Consider the following 19,044-nt stretch of genomic DNA (forward strand, 5'->3'; position numbering starts at 1 on the left):
ACCGCTGGATGCTGCCCCATAAACGAACAAGAACAATTGCTTTGCTGTGATGTTGGCGCACATCAAATTTGTTCACTTGATCTATACTTGTCTGCCTTCCCTTCTGTAGGATTCTTGTTTTGTGTTTATGACGAGACCCCTTGAAAAAAACACGTAAACGTAATAAGCTATATAATAACAATTGTAAAGTTATTTGCCTACAAAGGTCCGTATAGTTAAAGCTATGGTTTTCCCAGTAGTGATGTATGGAAGTGAGAGCTGGACCATAAAGAAGGCTGATCTCCGAAGAATTGATGCTTTTGAATTCTGGTGCTGGAGGAGACTCTTGAGAGTCCCATGGACTGCAAGAAGATCAAACCTATCCATTCTGAAGGAAAACAGCCCTGAGTGCTCACTGGAAGGACAGATCGTGAAGCTGAGGCTCCAATACTTTGGCCACCTCATGAGAAGAGAAGACTCCCTGGAAAAGACCCTGATGTTGGGAAATATTGAGGGCACTAGGAGAAGGGGACGACAGAGGACAAGATGGTTGGACAGTGTTTTCGAAGCTACGAACATGAGTTTGACCAAACTGCGGGAGGCAGTGGAAGACAGAAGTGCCTGGCATGCTATGGTCCATGGGGTCATGAAGATTCGGACACGACTAAACGACTAAACAACAAAGTTATTTACCAGAAACTACTTCTCAAAATTAGATACTCCTTCTCATGTCAAAATCAACATCGTGATACAACATATTAAATTATAGCTTATTCAGTTAACCACAAAGTCCAGTATGTACAAAATGTGATTCCTATTTTGTCAGTCCTGTAGTACATTCATTTCTAATTTCTTCATCTTCTCTTGTATTTTTCTTTCTGACGTATTCCTTAGAAGAGTACCATGAAATAGTCTTGTAAGTGTCTAATGAAGATGATAAGGTTGGTAGACGTTAAGAAACTGGCACTGGTAGATGCTGGCACAGGACTGACAAAATAGGAATCACATTTTGTACATACTGGACTATGTGGTTAACTGAATATGTTATAACAAAAAATAAAAATAAAATTCCTTCCAGTAGCACCTTAGAGACCAACTAAGTTTGTCATAGGTATGAGCTTTCGTGTGCATGCACACTTCTTCAGATACACTGAAACAGAAGTCACCAGACCCTTATGTGTAGTCAGAAGGTGGGGAGGGGAATTACTCAGAAGGGTGGTGGGAATGGGTGATTGGCTGATAGGAGTGGTAAACCTGTTGACGACTGTTGACGACTGCAATTGGTCTTGCAGGAAAAAGCAAGGGAGGTAAGCAATTAAATCGTCCTGAGATGGTATGTTGGATGTTGTTGGGGCCAGTAATGGTGTTGTCCGGGTGTATGTGGCAGCAAAGTTGGCATCTGGGTTTATTGCAGGCTCTGGTACCAGTGTCCATGTTAAGTCTGGTGGTGGTGGTGATAGACAGTTCTCTTTCTCAAGCTTTGGGAGGAAGACCTTTCATTGCCTACAGACAGCCACCCAATCTTAAACAACTCCTCGCCCACAATAATACCACCAGCAAGACCAATTGCAGTTGTTCATAAACTGCAGTCTGTTCATAAACTGAAGCGTTCATAAACTGAAGCGAACTTTCCCATTGAAAGTAATGGAAAGTGGATTAATCTGTTCCAGACGGGTCTGCGGAGTACTCAATCTGAAGCGTTCATAAACGGAAGCGGATTTCCCATTGAAAGTAATGGAAAGTGAATTAATCCGTTCCAGATGGGTCCGCGGCATTTGTAAACCGAAAATTCGTAAACCGAGGTGTTCATAAACCGAGGTTCCACTGTATGTGTTTTTTCCAAGTGGATTTGCGTAATATAGGCATTCTGGTGGTTTTGATTTATAACGAGACCCCAACAGGGATCCCATGCCACTCAGTTTGAATACACAGACCTGAGGTCTCCTTGCCTTCTGAACCACACAAGCACTGAGAAACAGGACAAGTTTGGGTGATTTGAAAAATATTTATTGTAACATAAATACAAGGAAATAAAGTGCAAGAGGAGAAATAACAGAAGGCAAACACATTTTAAAAAAACTATTGCGAGTCTAGGTCCAGGTCTTCCTTGCCAGGTTACTCATCCCTGCTGGGAATTTTGACTTCCCACTCAGCCCTCCTGCTGATTAACTCCCCAAGCTGCCAACTCTCCTTCAGATAGCCTTTCATCCTGTCCTTTAATCTTTTTTTCCCAAACAAGAACGTGACTTTATCCTGTACCATAAATACACATCTATCTGGCCTTGCTCTGCTGTCCTTTCAGATTATTATCTAATATATCATCTGAAAGCAGTTTCTGTATGTGAAACCTTCGCCAAGCATTTTGTATGTCCCTCGATAAACTTCTGCTTTTAGCTGCAATATGGTGTGTCTTATGGATTACATGTCTTGAACCCTTCTGTCAGCTATTTATGAATATGAATATTGCATAACCCAAAAGTGCAAACCCCGCATAAGATGTGACTGTTACCTAAAAATGCTAAATGCACCACTTAACAGTTTGACAATTAAAGTATTCTGTTTTTTTTAAGACCCACATCTTTGGCTGAATTTATATTACTCTATTCCGTTCCACAGAACGGTTTTACCTGAATTATTTATTTTTTAATAGCTGCAATGGCTTTGCCTTTTATAGCTGTATATTACATTGCCATAACCCACCCAGGGACCCTGTGGTGAAGGACAGGTAAGAAATCTTATACAATAAAATGAAAATAATTTAAAGATGGCAGTGTTGCTGTGAAGCTTCCTTTTTATCTTGCAGTGTCATAAAATTACAGGAGGGATGGGAAGAGGGGGAATGAATAGGCACATTACACATCCCTTGTATTAGTGAGGGATGTTGCTGGAATTACTCCAAGGGGGGGGGTATAGATTCACTCCTATGCAGGGGACAGAGTGCTGGAAATACAGATGAAACTCGGAAAATTAGAATATCGTGGAAAAGTTCATTTATGTAAGCAATTGTCTTCATTAGCTACTGGAGTTTAATATATGAGATAGGCTCATGACATGCAAAGTGAGATATGTCAAGCCTTTATTTGTTATAATTGTGATGTTTATGGCATCCAGCTGATGAAAAACCCCAAAGTTGAGATTGGGGGGTACTGGGGTTCTCATCAGCTGTACGCCACAATCATCACAATTATAACAAATAAAGGCTTGACATATCTCGCTCTGCGTGTCATGAGTCTACCTCATATATTAGTTCCACCTTTTAAGTTGAATTACTGAAAGAAATGAACCTTTCCACAATATTCTAATTTTCTGAGTTTCACCTGTAAGCAGCAATCAGTGAGAAAAAACTCAAAACAGTCAGGGTCAGAAGCTTCCTTTCATTGCAATGTTTTGAAATAATCATGCCCTCAACCCCAAAGGGTTTCTTTTGAAAAAGCTACCAGTAAGTAATGATTAGAATTAATTCTAATTAATTAAAGAGGGTTCTGGAAGCTTCTCTGTGTGAAAGAAACAAGCAGGAGGCTCATGAGTTATTCCTTCAGAGAAGCGGAGTACAGCTGGCTTAAACTGGTTCTGTTACCTCTCTTCTGTCAAGGTCATGCTGACTATAATTGTAAAGCCAGAAGGAGCCTGGGTTTTCACTCTTTCTCTTCCTTCTGGTGCGGTGTTCCGTGTATATAGTGTCGAGATTTAGTCTTTAGATAAGTTAATGTAAGTTTAAGTTAAGTCTGCTGCAACTGGATTTCTTATGGACAGGGCCAATCCTGAATGTATTGGATTTGTGGCCATTCGCCTTCAGTAGCACTAAAGCTCTGCTGGATGAAACATTAATTGCCTCTGGTCTATTTCTGGGAATCCTGCCATGGGTTTTTTAGTTTTTCACTCTGCTAACTATATATTGGAATCTGCTCTGGATCGGTATTGAGTAGAATTTCTGTTCGGGTTTTGCAAAATTGGTAGCATGAGAAACCATCAGATTGCTTCTTCACACAATCAACTCTAGGACAAGCAATTAACACTGGGCAGAAAGCCAAGGTCTACTTCTGCCATAGTAACTGCGCTCTCATTGGTTGATGATCAGCACAGAGACCTGTTATCAGTGAAAGCTAGCACAGTACATGGTGTGGTGAGGGTGGTCAGTGTAGGAGGAGAGGTGCTGTATCGGTTGTGTGTGTGAGAGAGAGAGGGGGGGAAGGATTTATTTTACTTTGTTTTTGAGTTCTAAACTTGTACATAGAAACTCTGGATTTCTTTTATTTTAATAAATCCTGTATATACCGTAGTTTATTCTGCGTCCAGACGTCTAGTCATTTAAGTTACCACCAGAAGCTTCCGGAAAAACCTGCGCAAACTCTGCTGTGTTCAGGCTGAAGTTACACCTGACACTTAAAAACACTAAGAATTTCATGAGAGAGACCTCCCTGATGTGGTCCAAAGGAAAGCAGAGCAAGACGTTTGGCACCAGCTTTGATGCAGGAGTTGCCAGAAGGAGGCGTACAAGGAGCCATCCAACTGTCTTAGGGACTCTGCTCTGGATTTGAGCAGGGTCTACTCCTTAGTCCTGTCGTCTCCCAAAGATCTCCCGCAAGGCAGTAGAGGTTTAGGGTTAGAGTTTTCCTTCTCCTAGATGGGCTCTCTTCCCAGGATGACGAGCCCCCCCTGCCCCTGCTTTCCTCTACAGCACGGGCAGAAAACACCTTCTCGACCACTGGATCCACTCTTGGTCTCGTCTGCTCAATCCACTGGAGCCTGCCTTCGCGTGCAGGAGAAGTCCCTAACTCACCGAGGGTTTGAGACCCATCGGCTCCCCTCACCTGGTTTTTAATTGGCCAGTTGAAGCCGTCCTCGGGGTGTGACAGATGTCCCAGGCTGGCAGCTAGCTTCTAGGAGGCACAGGTGAGAGTTGAGTGCAGCGTGGGGACCAAAGTTGGACAACCACCCTCTCAGAGACATAGCCTTTCATGTCCCAGGATCAATACCCCTTTTAATCTATTTGGAGCTGCTGCTTCCTATTTTGTTTAGAATGATCATTTCAAGGAATAGTAACGAAAGGGGCCATCGAACCCAGACTGTTTTGATTTGCTTCCTTTTCTTTTCTGCAGATGGAAGAATCTACCATGTAGAACGGTGAAGTCTTCCCTGGGGAAAACCCAGCCCTTTGGGGCGAGTTCTGGAGAGAATTTGCTCCTCTCAGGGCGGTGGCCCCATAGAGTTTGCCTTTCACGGCGGCCTTCAGCATTTCAGGCTGACGTCGCAGCACACCTGCAGAAAGGGCCGGATTTTCTCCCCGAAGAACGATCTCGGAGGGAAAGCGAAGATGAATTCCTCCGTGTCGGCGTCGGAAAACTCCACGCAGCCCGCCTCGCAATCCAGGGCCACGCGGATCTTCCTGGGCTCTCTCCTCAAGGTCAGGTCAGTTGGCTGAGGGGCAGTAAAAGCCAAGAACTGGCAGGGGGAGGGGGAGTAGCAGGGCGGCTTCCCCATGGCCCAAATCCCCTGGTGGGGGCTGATGTCGACTCCCCCCTTCCTCCTGACCGACTCCGTGGCCACCCCCACGGCCCATGTCGCCTTGCCCCACACCTCCACTTCCCACCAGTGCCTTCCCGAAGTGAATCTGTCGCAGCCCAGCACGTAGGGCATGGTGTCGAATCTCTCGGGGTTGAAAGGCAGGTCCTGCTCCCTCTGAACTCTCCGCACGCCCTTCAGGTCCTGGGACAGAATGAGGAAGGGGTGGGCCGTGTCCGGATCCAGAGTCACGTTCGCTGTGGGAAAGAGACGGGCAGAGAATAAAATTGGAGGAGGGGTGATTTAAAGCCCTAAATGGCCTTGGCCCAGTATACCTGAAGGAGCGTCTCCACCCCCATCATTCTGCCTGGACACTGAGGTCCAGCGCTGAGGGTCTTCTGGCGGTTCCCTCGCTGCGAGAAGCAAAGCTACAGGGAACCAGGCAGAGGGCCTTTTCGGTAGTGGTGCCCGCCCTGTGGAATGCCCTCCCATCAGATGTCAAAGAGAAAAACAACTACAGTGGTGCCTCGCTAGACGAATGCCCTGTAAGACGAATTTTCCACTATATGAATAGGTTTTGCGATCGGAGGTTGCCTCGCAAGATGATGAGTTTTTTTATGGCCACTGCTTCGTCTTGCGAAGTGTGGCCATAAAAACCTCCGATTGCAAAACCTAAAGGGGCATTCGTCTAGCAAAGGGGAACGAGCTGCAGCACAGGAAGAAGGCAAAGGAAGATCAGCTGAGAAGCTGCACCTCACACCGGAGAAGGCAGACGGGAGGCGGCGAGAAGTTTCCCCCACCGCCGCTTCTCGCCGCGTAAAGCCGGCATGGGGTGCAGTTTCGGAGGCTTCCAAAGCTGCGCTCCATGTCGGGGGAGTCAGGCAAGGCGGTGGCTGGGAGAAGAGAGCTTCTTCCCCCAGCCGCCTCGCACACAGCCGGCATCGGACGGGGCTTCGGAGACCTTCTCCGAAGCCCCGTCGCATGCCGCCGCCAGTCCCCCAGAGCCTATAGGAACGCATTGATTAAGTTTCAATGCATTCCTATGGGAAACTGGGACTCGCTAGACGAAAAATTCATTACCCGAATTGACCCGTGGAACGAATTAATTTTCGTCTAGCGAGGCACCACTGTATCTGACTTTTAGAAGACATCTGAAGGCAGCCCTGTTTAGGGAAGCTTTTAATGTTTAATAGATTATTGCATTTTAATGTTCTGTTGGAAGCCGCCCACAGTGGCTGGGGAAACTCATCCAGATGGGCAGGGTACAAATAATAAATTATTATTATTATTATTATTATTATTATTATTATTATTATTATTATGTTGGGGGGGAGTGCAGGGACCTTCTGCTCTTGCTACCTGATTAAGCAACTGAGCAAAGGGCAGCTGCTAAATCTCCGGCTTCCCACCCAAGGCTTCCCATGCCCATTGAGTTACGGCATTTACCTTTCTGCAAGGTTTGCTTCAAATAATCTGTTACGGGAAGGAAAGGGTGACAAGTTTAAAAGCAGATTCTCGGTAAACACACACCCCCTCTCTCCCAAAATGTTCCTGTTCATTGTGCATTCATGACGATCTGCGCTCAGGCGCTGAGCGCCAACATGTCCTTTTATTCCTAGAAAATTACCTGGTTGCAGAACTTGCTCCAGAGATTCTGTGGTGGAGAAGAAAAGGTGGACAAAGTTATTCAGACCGTCATACGTTGAGCGGCAGTTTGTTTTGCGAATAATAATAATAATCAATTTCAGGACACTTGTGGGCAGGAAACTCCGCATTTCGATCAGCACGAGCTGATGGCTCAGCGGGAACGGTTCTTCGGATGCCCTTTCAGACACTTCCAGGAAGAACACAGCGCCCCATCTAAAACGATTTGACTTTCCTTGCAACCTGCCTGGAATGGGAGCTGTTAGATAGCTGCATCCATGGCCAGAAGCATTTGCTGCAGACAGTGTGGCACAGCTTACTCACCTTCCCAGTGCTGAGCGTCACTGGTGGTTACTGAAAGGGAAAGGTGTGTGGAGGCCAGCGCAGTGAAATTGAGGCAGCAGGAGCATAAGATTGGTGCTGCAGCTGCTGCCCCAACTGCATCTTGCTGAGCTCCCATGTCCTCCCAGGAACCAGCTCCATCTGGTACGCAGGCTGAGACCCTACCTGGCCGCAGACTGTCTCGCCAGAGTGATGCATGCTCTAGTTATCTCCCGCTTGGACTACTGCAATGTGCTCTACGTGGGGCTACCTTTGAAGGTGACCCGGAAACTACAACTAATCCAGAATGCGGCAGCTAGACTGGGAGCGGCTGCCGAGACCACATAACACCGGTCCTGAAAGACTTACATTGCCTTCCAGTACGGTTCCAAGCACAATTCAAAATATTGGTGCTGACCTTTAAAGCCCTAAATGGCCTCGGCCCTGTATAGCTGAAGGAGCGTCTCCACCCGCATCCTTCTGCCCGGACACTGAGGGACTTCTGGCGGTTCCCTCCCTGTGATAAGTGAGGTTACAGGGAACCAGGCAGAGGGCCTTCTGGGTAGTGGCGCAGTGGCGCCCGCCCTGTGGAGCCCTCCCATCAGATGCCAAGGAAATAAACAACTATCTGACTTTTAAAAGACATCTTAAGGCAGATGTGTTTAGGGAAGTTTTTATTGTTTGATCTTTTATCACTTTATTTTGTTGGGAGCCGCCCAGAGCGGCTGGGGAAACCCAGGGAGATGGGCGGGGTATAAATAAATCTATTATTATTATTATTATTATTATTATTATTATTTATTATAGCAGCTCTTGGCAGTGGGAAGACAGCTGAACACTACTTTGCCTGTACAACCCTGTGCCAGCTACTGTCCTCCCCCCTCCTCCTCCAGCAACCCCCCAGTACCTTTACAGTTCTCCATAGCCTTCTCCAAAGAAGCATTTTTCAGCGAGAAAACTCTGAGCTTCTCTTCTAGCCTGGGAGTAAGGACCACCACATGCCCTCCCAAATTCTTCTCGTACCTAGAAGGGAATACGGTCATGTTTAACTTCTCTTTTGGGAATTATAGGGACAGAACCAAACAAACTCTATAGAAATTTATTCGTGTATGTGATTACAGCGGCAAGAATGTTATTTGCCCCATAATGGGAGGAAGTGACGGGGAAAGAAGAATGGGTGCAAAAACTAATGGAATACACAGAAATGGTGAAACTTACTGGAAAAATAAGAAATCGAGATAAACTTTTGGATAAAAGAATGGAAATGGTTTATTCAATATTTACAAACCAACTGTAAAAAGATAAGAACATTGGCGGGATTATGGCAATAACCTTCAGACTTATAAGAGTAAACATTTAAAGCAGATACATAAATGATTAAGTTAATTTGGAATACGCAGAAAATAAAATAAATAAATTTAAGGAACTGCAAAAAGAGGAGGGAGTCGAGTTTTGAAATATTAAATTGACTGCAAAATTATTGCAATGTATAAAACTGAAAATCATAAATAACTTTGTTTAAAGTAAGAAAACGTATTTTTTCTGTAAGCATCGAGGTGCTTCCAGATGACCAATTTACTTAGCATTCATCCTGAGCTGTTTGCACAAACCTTGCATGGAGATGAGGCACAGTCCACTGTCTAGGGAGCGTTCATTCTTATTTGTTTGTGTGGAAGTTATTATTCCACATTTCTCAGTACATTTCTCCTTCACTTTCCTTCCTGCAAAAAGGCTGATTCTTTTTTAAGGGAGTTTGATGCACCAGAATGCTTTAAAAGGTAAGGGTAAAGGGACCCCATACCATTAGTCCAGTCGTGACCGACTCTGGGGTTGCGGTGCTCATCTCGTGTTACTGGCCGAAGGAGCCGGCGTACAGCTTCCGGGTCATGTGGCCAGCATGACTAAGCCGCTTCTGGCGAACCAGAGCATCACACGGAAACCCCATTTACCTTCCTGCCGGAGCGGTACCTATTTATCTACTTGCAGTTTGACGTGCTTTCGAACTACTAGGTTGACAGGAGCTGGGACCGAGCAACGGGAGCTCACCCCGTCACAGGGATTCGAACCGCCGACCTTCTGATCGGCAAGCCCTAGGCTCTGTGGTTTAACCCACAGCGCCACCCGTGTCTGCCAGAATGCTTTAAGCCAGGCATCTCCAAACTTCAGCCCTCCAGATGTTTTGGTCTACAATTCCCATCATCCCTGACCACTGGTCCTGTTAGCTAGGGATCATGGGAGTTGTAGGCCAAAACATCTGGAGGGCCGCAGTTTGGGAATGCCTGCTTTAAGCTACTTTAATTATACAAACCCGTCTCAATGAAATTTCCTTGCTGCTGCTTTTGGGGGGGGATCAGGAAGGCCAAACAGAAGAGAGATGAGGAGCTCTGGTGCAGATATAAAGCAAGGACTCATCACTCAGCGGTACAGTACATGCTTCACGTTAAAAATAGTCTCATGTAGCAGAGGCTTGGGAAGACCTTGATATACAGGTGAAACTCGGAAAATTAGAATATCGTCGAAAAGTGCATTTATTTCAGTAATGCAACTTATTATTTTTTAATTTTTACAAATGCTTTCTTTTGGAAATTCTACAGCAATAAAACAAATAGTTACAATAATACAAAAATAAACATCGCTATTACATTTCATTAATTACATTCCATTTATAATTGACCCGCCTAACGACAAATAATTACAATTGCAACAAATAAAGGCTTGACGTATCTTGCTTTGCATGTCATGCATCTATCTCATATATTGGTTTCACCTTTTAAGTTGCGTTACTGAAATAAATGCACTTTTCAATGATATTCTAATTTTCCGAGTTTCACCTGTAAGCAGCTGGGAGAACTGCTTTCAGCTGGAGTCCACAGCACTCAGGGGACCCCTGCCATATGTCCCTAAATCCTCTTGAGATGATCTTTCCGATCAAAAACAACTAAATTTGCACACACAAAATACATTTAATGCACATGGCTACCCCCCAAAGATTCCTAGAAGCTGTGGTTTATTAAGATCGCTGGGAACTGTAAGCTGCGGTTCCCAGGATTTTCGGAGGAAGCCATGTGCAGAAATCTGGGTTTTGTTCGTTTGTTTTTAAATGGGATTTAAGCTGTTTCATGGCAAATGAAATCGGAAAAGGAAGGAGCAGGAGCAGGGGGGAAGTAAAAAATAAATGAGATGGAGGGAAATGATATATTTTCTCTTCCAAATAACTCCATGGGAGCTAAGCTTCCTGATGCAAAGAGGGGGTTGGACTTGATGACCCTTGGAGTCCCTTCCAATTCTACAATTTTATGTTTCTACTAGCTGGCCCTGCACGCGTTGCTGTGTGTTATTCTGTCAAATGGAGGGTAATAGGCCCCCTTCAGATCCCCCTGAGCCTCAGAGTCCCCCCGGGCCTAGTGGGCAGTCCCCCCGGGCAGTCCCCCTCTCCCCCCCGGGCCTAGTGGGGGCCTGGCGGCCTGGCAGGGGCCTACATAAAACAAAGGCCATGCTGCGACCTGCGATCCGGGCGCTCGCCCTCTCTCCCACCCCACCCCCTGGGCCTAGTGGGGGCCTAGCAGCCTGGCAGGGGCCTAGGGGTCTGATAATGGCCGCCTTGGTGGTTTCAGTTGCTTGGTTGATGATGTCATTATTTGGTTTGTGGGTGTGGTGTAGATTTCACAGGAAGGAGGGGTGTGCTGTGTGAGGAATTCCACTTGAGGGTGCTGTTTTACTCTGTGGAAAAGCAGGTTTCTACCTGCCCAGGTGTGAGATTTGAGGGATTTTTTTCCCCTAACAACGCTCGGGGAGTGGCCCGGATCGTTGTGTCAAAATTTCAGGACGATCGGTCAAGCGGTTACGCACTTTCACGATTTTTACATTTTTATATATATAGATGGGATGGGGAGAAAGAGCCACGTACCTGCTTAAGGAACTTCTGGTGTCCTGAAAGAGAAAGAGAGAGAAAAAAATGGGTGCCAGCAGCACAGGCAGATCACAAACAGGGCTACTACTTGTTCAATTGGCGAATTCTTTGCCCCCTTCCTTGTCTATTGAAAACAAATTGCCATTCCTAGGATCAGGCCTTCTTCCTTTCAAGAGCCCTGGAAGGTGTCTTTGGGCCCCTCCTGACATCCGATTTATTGCACACCCATGTCTGTGTAGGCTCATGATGCTATCAGGGCAGTCAAATACCACCCTGCGTTCTCTAACGTTTGCGGCTGCAAAGTTTTTGGGGTGGTTGCACTGCTTTGTTTCCAATTGGCAGACATGCCACAAAGTGAAAAAATACCGTTGCCAGTAGGTCGCGGTAGGCCTTTCCTTTTAGCCTTCCACCACATTAAACCAGAGAAGAAGAAAAGGGAAACTCCCGCTGGGGGTAGAGGGAACAGGTGGGAATAGCCAGGCCTCTATGTAAGGATCGCCCATGAAGAAAGGGAAGACTTGGCCCATGCTCCCCTGCCAGAGGCCATCCTTGGGCTCTTCAGCCCTGCTGGCTGGGGCCAGAGAAGGAACACCAGCATCCTTGGTTTACCTAGTTCCCTCCCTTCACAAGGAGGCATTATGGACCTCAGCCAGCAAAGGCCAGCAACACAGGAGCATGGCGCCCCCCCCCCCCCCATGAGGCAAGGCTGCCACCTACCAAAGGACTTTGCTTATTGGTGAAAGTTATCTGGGACATGGGTGGAAGCAACATGCCCGAAATCAAGGAGACCAGACTTGAGTTGGTGCCTTCTTTCACCCCTGAGGCCTCTTCCCTCCCCACAGGGTATTGTCTACTCACCTGCAACAATTCACTCGCAGGCTGCAGGTACTTCCATTTCATCTCCGCGATCAGCTCGTTGAGTCGGGAAATCTCCTCGGAGAGTTTGGCGAGGTTTTCCTCCTGCTTCCTCTCCATCGCTTTCTCCAGATCTTCGAGCTGGCCTAGCCAGAGGTGCTTTTTCTCCACAAGGAACTGCTGCATTCGCTCAAAGGCAGACCGGGCTTTCTTCTTCTCAGTTTCAAACAACATCTGGGCGGCGGGGGGGGGGGAGAGAAAGAAATTGGGCGAGGCGGCAGAGGTGCAATGGTGAGGTTCTGTGAAGGGAAGTTCTTTGGAAGCCTGTGACTTGTCAACAAATGGCATGGTTGTTCACAAAACCTGTGGGTGCAGAAAAGGGGCCACTTTCACCCCTTTGTTGCATCACATTCTTCATTAAATTATCTTTCTATTGGTATATTATTTTATGGTATTACTCCCCCCAAAAAAATGGTATTATGAGCCATCAAACCTCGGAAATACAGTGGTACCTCGCTAGACGAATGCCTCACAAGACGAAAAACTCGCAAAACGAAAGCGTTTTGCGATTTCAATGGAGACTCGCAAGACGAAGTTTCCTATGGCGCGCTTCGCAAGACGAATTTTTTTCGTCCCAGAGGGTGCTTCGCAAGACGATTCCCCCCCCCCGTCTTGCGAGGCACCCTATGGGAAAACGCACTTCAATGCGTTCCTATGGGAGCCGCTTCACAAAACGAATTTTTCGCTATACAAAGCGACTCGCGGAATGAATTAAATTCGTCTAGCGAGGCACCACTGTACACTTTTCCCAAAAGGTTTTCACAATTTTGGCCACTAGTGTATATTTTCTGCTTCTAAAGTAACAAAGTGGCTTTTGATCTGTAAAAGTTTATTGTAAAAACATAAATATTGTCTATTTTTAACCCCTCCCCAATAATATTGTGCCTTTATTCCCCAGGTGAGGGGGGGGTACATTCCTCCCCCATGGCTTCAAAATTCCCAGAAATGTGAAATTTCCAGAAGGCCATGGGGATTCCCCTTGGCAACACATAGCCCCCTAAGATGACCCATAACAAACACAAACCTACCAGACACTCCTGCCTCCCCAGCTCTTCAGCAAGTTTCAGGTTCACCAACTTTTCTCTCTCCTTTTTCAGATATGTCAGGTGGGACTTGATTTTCCTCTGCAGAACCAGGAAAGCATTTTTTTCTCTGTCAGGAGTTCAATTCATGTTGGATCACACACACTGACTGACTCACTGGTGGTTTTTCTTATAATGCATCTATTTTTAGTTTCCCTCCATTATGCCGCCATCATCACTGATGTACATAGTTGCCAAGTTATCCCTTTTTTAAAGGGATTTTCCCTTATGCTGAATAGGCTTCCTCGCGAGAAAAGGGAAAACTTGGCAGCTATGCTGATGTATTTATCCCCTTCTAAACCACTGCCTCCAGACGACTGACACAGAAGATAATTAAAAACAGAGACACCAAAGCAACAAATATGTGTTAAAGCAAGACCAGTGAGTTCCGTGGGACTTACTACAAAGTCAGTATGTACAGAACGGCAGACTGAAAGTTCATACCTCTCAATTATGCTGTTGACCAAAAAAGGTATTTATAAAACTGCAGCCAGAAGCCACTGCTTCTGTGGAAGGAGGGTTGGGGAGAAAGCCAAGACCTGGGAGAGCAGGGTTCGAATCCATGCTGAGCCGTGAAGTTCTCTCAGGGACCTTGGGCCAGTCTCCATCTCTTAGACCAGGGGTCAGCAACCTTTTTCAGCCGTGGGCCGGTCCACTGTCCCTCAGACCATGTGGTGGGGCGGACTATACAGTGGTACCTCGGTTTGCGTACACAATTGGTTCCGGAAGTCTGTACTTAACCTGAAGCGTACTTGACCTGAGTCGAAGTTTCCCATTGAAAGTAATGGAAAGTGGATTAATCCATTCCAGACAGGTCCGCGGAGTACTTAAACTGAAAGTACTCAAACTGAAGCGTACTAAAACCGAGGTATGACTGTATTTTTTTTTGGGGGGGGGGAAGGAACGATTTTCTCTGCCCCACAAATAACCCAGAGATGCATTTTAAATAAAAGCACACATTCTACTCATGTAAAAATACTCTGATTCCTGGGCTGCCCGCGGGCCGGATTGAGAAGGCGATTGGGCCGCATCTGGCCCCCGGGCCTTAGTAGGTTGCCTACCCCTGTCTTAGACTAACCTACCTCACAGGGTTGTTGTGAGGATGAAGTGGGGGTGGGGGAGAACCATGAAGACCAACTTGAGCTCCTTGGAAGCCTTGTTAGAAATTCCCCAGGGGCCAGTCGCATTTTGCAACTCACATGGATTGTGACCACGTGAAGATCTTGGAATGCCAGGTTGTCGAATTGACATCTCCCTCTGCGTGGCCTCTCCAGCTTTCTTAAGCAGGTCAGCAGAAGAGCTTGCCTATTGCATTTCACCAAGGAGTTCCTGGTTCATTTTATCCCTACAACAACCCTGTGAGGTAGGTTAAGAGGCAGTGACTCACCCCGTGAGCTTCATGACCGAACGGGGACTTGAACCCTGATCTCCTAGGTCCCAGTCTGACACACTCTAACCACGACACCACACTGGCTTCCCAGCCGCCTTCTGCCAAGGGGCAGCTGTATAGATCAAGTAGGCAAACTAATACAGTATGTAGAAAGCGAAATGTCACTTAATAATAATAATAATAATAATAATTTATTATTTATACCCCGCCCATCTGGCTGGGTTTCCCCAGCCACTCTGGGCGGCTTCCAACAAAATATTAAAATACAGAAATCTATCAAACATTAAAAGCTTCCCTAAACAGGGCTGCCTTGAGATGCCTTCTAAAGGTCTCATAAGGAGAGAAGGATCTAAAAATATTTCCCTTTGTAAACTACTTTGAGATCCCCCCCCTTGAAATATAAAGCTGCAAAAGATATGAAGAATAATACTGCTTGGAAAATAAAGTTGGTACTGTATAGAAATCAGTAAGTGGTTTATGAAACAGTTAAGAGCTGTTCAACAGTCACTGGGACAGTCTCCCTCAGGCTCCCTCCTTGAAAGCTTTTAAGCCTAGGTTGGATGCTTTTATCTAGTTAGACTAGATAAAATTGCAGAGTTGGGAGGGTACCCCAAAGGTCATCGAGCCCAACCCCCTGCGATGCAGGAACGCCATGCAGTAGTTGCATTGCAGGAATGCAACAAACAAGCAAATCTCTTTCCCAGCCCCACCCTTGAAGTTTCCCACCTTATACTGCAGGGAAGCCTCTTCTGCGAGAGAGGAGTCGTGGTGGGCGGGATCCCCCGTGGATCGGTCGCCCTCCGCCCAGAGCAGGGCTGGGTCGTCGTTGCAGGAGGCCGGGCTCGCTTCTCCCGCGTCCTCCTTGAGCTTCCTCACCAGCTGCACCAGGTTGTCCAGCTGCAAGTTGGGCCGGAGGATCCTTTGCTGCGTCGCTTCCCTGCACTGAGGGCAGCAGGGGCCCGCGCCGGACTCTGCCCAGTACTGGACGAGGCAGGCTCGGCAGAAGCTGTGGCCGCACTCGATGGTCGCCGGGCTCGCGAAGTAATCCAGGCAGATGGAGCAAGTCGCCTCTTCGCGGAGCCCCTGCAAGGGATCCCCAGACGCCATGGCTATGGCTGCTGCTGCTGCTGCTGCTGCTGCCGCCGCCTCCTCCTTCCTGCCTGCCTGCCTGCCTGCCTTTGAACAACTTTAGGACTTTGGAGAGCGGGTGTTTCCTTTCTTGGAAATGCCTCCGGGCAGGGGCGGATCCAGCTGAGCTCAACTGCAAGAGCTGGAATGTGGGAAGAGAACTGGATGCATGTGAAAGTTATTAGTCCAGTCCCCAAGTATTTTGCCTCAGAAACCTGTTGCCGATTTAATAATCCGATTTTACGAAATGGAGCATCTAGTTGCCCGCTCCCCCCTCCATCTTGGAAAGTGACCTTCTCCCACGCACGCACATTCCAGTAGATTTCCTGCAGCCTAAGTTGCATTGCAGCGGGTTGGGCTAGATGACCCTCGGGTCCCTTCCAGCTCTACGAGTCTCGGATCCCAAGTGGCAGGTTCCATCTCTGCCTTTGTCTGCCTCTGAATCGGACAGTTGAGCGGCGTCATTCACAGCAGCTTAATCCTCCTTTCTTCTCCTCCACCCAGGAGGGTCTGATGCGTCCATTCCCTGCATTTTGGGTGACAGAAACCCAAAGTCCCGTGCCTTATACAGCAAGGTTTTCATGTCTCAACAAACGAAACTGACCTAGGGATAATGTAACTTGAAAAAAGAGACATTGCGCATACCTTTGTAAACCAAGAACTATAAATATTTTTTTTAAAATGTTATAAAATCATATTGGGGGGGGGTTGCAGGACACCATTACTAATGAGCAGAGAGGGGTGACCGAATCTGACAGCTGCAAGTTACCCAGAATCCCTCGCAAGGCCACCTTCTTCACCTCTGCTCCACTCCAGAGACCAGCACCCCTCCCGCTCGGATGCAACCCTGCCCTAAGGATCAGCATATGCAAACATCTCCCAACGATTCACATTTCAAGCCACCGATATCCTGCTAATCCTTTTACAGGACTCAATGAGGTGTGGGTAAACATTGCAACACTTACAGCCAAAGGCAACACTGACAGCCAAAGGATAGTTTTGCCACAGCCTCTGAAACAATGTCTCCAGGAGAAGGAGGGGGGGGAAAGCCGCCCAAATCCAAAGCAACACCTTTCTACTCACGTTAATAATGCAGCCTTATTATATGTTCTCTTACCATGAACCCTGCCTTTATTATATGTCCTCTTATTATGAAATCCTTATGCGCATCCCTTGATGTACCCTCTACACGTTTCCCTCATTATGTGCCTTTTAACGTTTCTAGGAAATCTACCCGCTGTCTCTGTATTAGAATTGCTGCTTTATATAGGCTAGGATCTCTCTGTATTAGAATTGCTGTTTTATATCTTAGAACCTTTATATATCAGAACTGCTACTTTTTACCGAATTCTCTATGTTTTCTGTATGAACCCTGCATGACCCCAACCCAACTGAACCTTGCCCCATCGCCACCCTACACCCATTCAAGGACACACACGGACAATAAGGCATTAGCTGGAACAGATTTATTCAAATAAAATGTCATCTTTAACATAGTCCATCCTTACATGACCTGGAGGAAAACACCTGCCGGATGGGCTCCAACTCCTCGGAAATCACCAGGAACTGCCCCACCTCGACTCCCATCTCAACTGATTGCCTCTCCTGTCAAACAAAGGAAACATCTCACCATATGAAGAAATAGTCGTCTCTGTACCCAGTTGATCCCATCACCACCCATTCTCCTTGTCCTTCCCCTCCCTCCCAGTCCAGGGACCTTCACGTGGGGACAGGAGGGTATAAGAGGGAGGTTCACCTCATTTCCCGGGGTTCCTTCCTACATTCTTTGAGGCAGGGACCCTACAGCTGTAGTTCTTTCTTTTCTGTAATAAAAGGATCAGTTTGTTTTTCCTGACAGCATCGTGTGGTCTCTGTCATTTCCCGGCTGTTAGGGCAAAATTCTGGGTGCGAGAATGCTCAGCCACCCAGCTCATCAGGCAAGGGCCTGTGGTCGTTGCGGAGTATAAAAGGAAGGAGTCCAGCCACGATCCGGAGCAAACAGCAAAGTTTATTACTGTGCAGCAGGTTCAATGCCAGACTGAACACCGTGAACAGGGCTGCAAGAACTTTTAAAACTTCCCACCACCATCCCATAATGCACATCGAAAGCATCAGACATACATCACTTGTGACAGGGTAAAACGTCAGAAAAGGGGAAGGTGCAAGGGGCATTAGCCTACAGGTAAACAGGAGGTAAGCAGGATTAACATAAGGTAACAATGCACGATGTCCCAGGACATTGTTAAGCAAGTACCGTGTTTCTCATATTATAAGACATGTCTTATATTTATTTTTTCCTCAAAAAAACACACTATGGCTTATTTTCAAGGGATGTCTTATTTTTTTCCTCCTCCTCATGCCGCGGCCGGCATTGCTGCTGTGCCTATCACTATGTCTTATTTTCGGGGTATGGCTTATATTCCTTGAATGCTTAAAAATCCTGCTATGGCTTATTTTATGGGTATGTCTTAAAATATGAGAAACAGGGTACCAGTAAGTATCTGGGAGGGAATCCTTGAGTACCTGGTGGGGAAAAACAATGGGTCCAGGTGTGAGTATTGCCTCTGGCTTCGGAGGGTTGGGAATGGCAGGAGATGGTACCTGAATGGATTATGGATATGCAGAGGAGCACCACCCTGGCTACCTGACCTCTCGCTTAAAGGATTATGGCTGTTCCCTGCATCCCTGAGAGCCCTTGGCCAGAGTAGAAAAAGGGGGTTTCATTTAGAAATAAAGATACACTGTATTCATTCATAAAGAAATATGGTTACACTAGTGGATTTTAGCCCGTTTAAAAACGGGCGCTAGAGGAAGCGGCCTGCCGGGACTGGCTTGGCGGTGGCGGGTCTTCCCGCCACCACCAAGCCAGTTCGCAGCGGGGGCTTTTCGCCGTTTGCCTTCCCCTGAGGGGGAGGCAAACGGCGAAAAACCCCGCCGCGCCGCAAATCGGCTCCGGGACTGGCTTGGCGGTGGCGGGTCTTCCCGCCACCGCCAAGCCAGTCCGCAGTGGGGGTTTTTCGCCGTTTGCCTTCCCCTGGGGGAGGCAAACGGCGAAAAACCCCGCCGCGCCGCAAATCGGCTCCGGGACTGGCTTGGCGGTGGCGGGTCTTCCCGCCACCGCCAAGCCAGTCCGCAGCGGGGGGTTTTCGCCGTTTGCCTTCCCCTGGGGGAGG

The 19,044-nt window shown here is 47.2% G+C and overlaps 1 protein-coding gene across 1 annotated transcript in view; it reads right to left on the reverse strand.

Annotated features, from left to right (window-relative positions):
* Window positions 1–1,970: 1,970 nt before the first annotated feature.
* The window catches only part of LOC118077593 (E3 ubiquitin-protein ligase TRIM7), a 31,060-nt gene continuing 13,986 nt past the window's right edge, over window positions 1,971–19,044 (reverse strand). Inside the window, exons 9-16 of the mRNA XM_060270994.1 lie at window positions 15,470–15,826; window positions 13,300–13,395; window positions 12,215–12,445; window positions 11,354–11,376; window positions 8,354–8,469; window positions 7,109–7,135; window positions 6,928–6,954; window positions 1,971–5,738 (exon numbers count right to left, since the gene is read on the reverse strand). Coding sequence (XP_060126977.1) covers window positions 5,209–5,738; window positions 6,928–6,954; window positions 7,109–7,135; window positions 8,354–8,469; window positions 11,354–11,376; window positions 12,215–12,445; window positions 13,300–13,395; window positions 15,470–15,826 — 1,407 coding nt within the window. The 3' untranslated portion in view covers window positions 1,971–5,208. The remainder of the gene's footprint in view (window positions 5,739–6,927; window positions 6,955–7,108; window positions 7,136–8,353; window positions 8,470–11,353; window positions 11,377–12,214; window positions 12,446–13,299; window positions 13,396–15,469; window positions 15,827–19,044) is intronic.

The sequence above is a fragment of the Zootoca vivipara genome, chromosome 2 (genome assembly GCF_963506605.1).
Source record: "Zootoca vivipara chromosome 2, rZooViv1.1, whole genome shotgun sequence".
Taxonomy (NCBI): domain Eukaryota; kingdom Metazoa; phylum Chordata; class Lepidosauria; order Squamata; family Lacertidae; genus Zootoca; species Zootoca vivipara.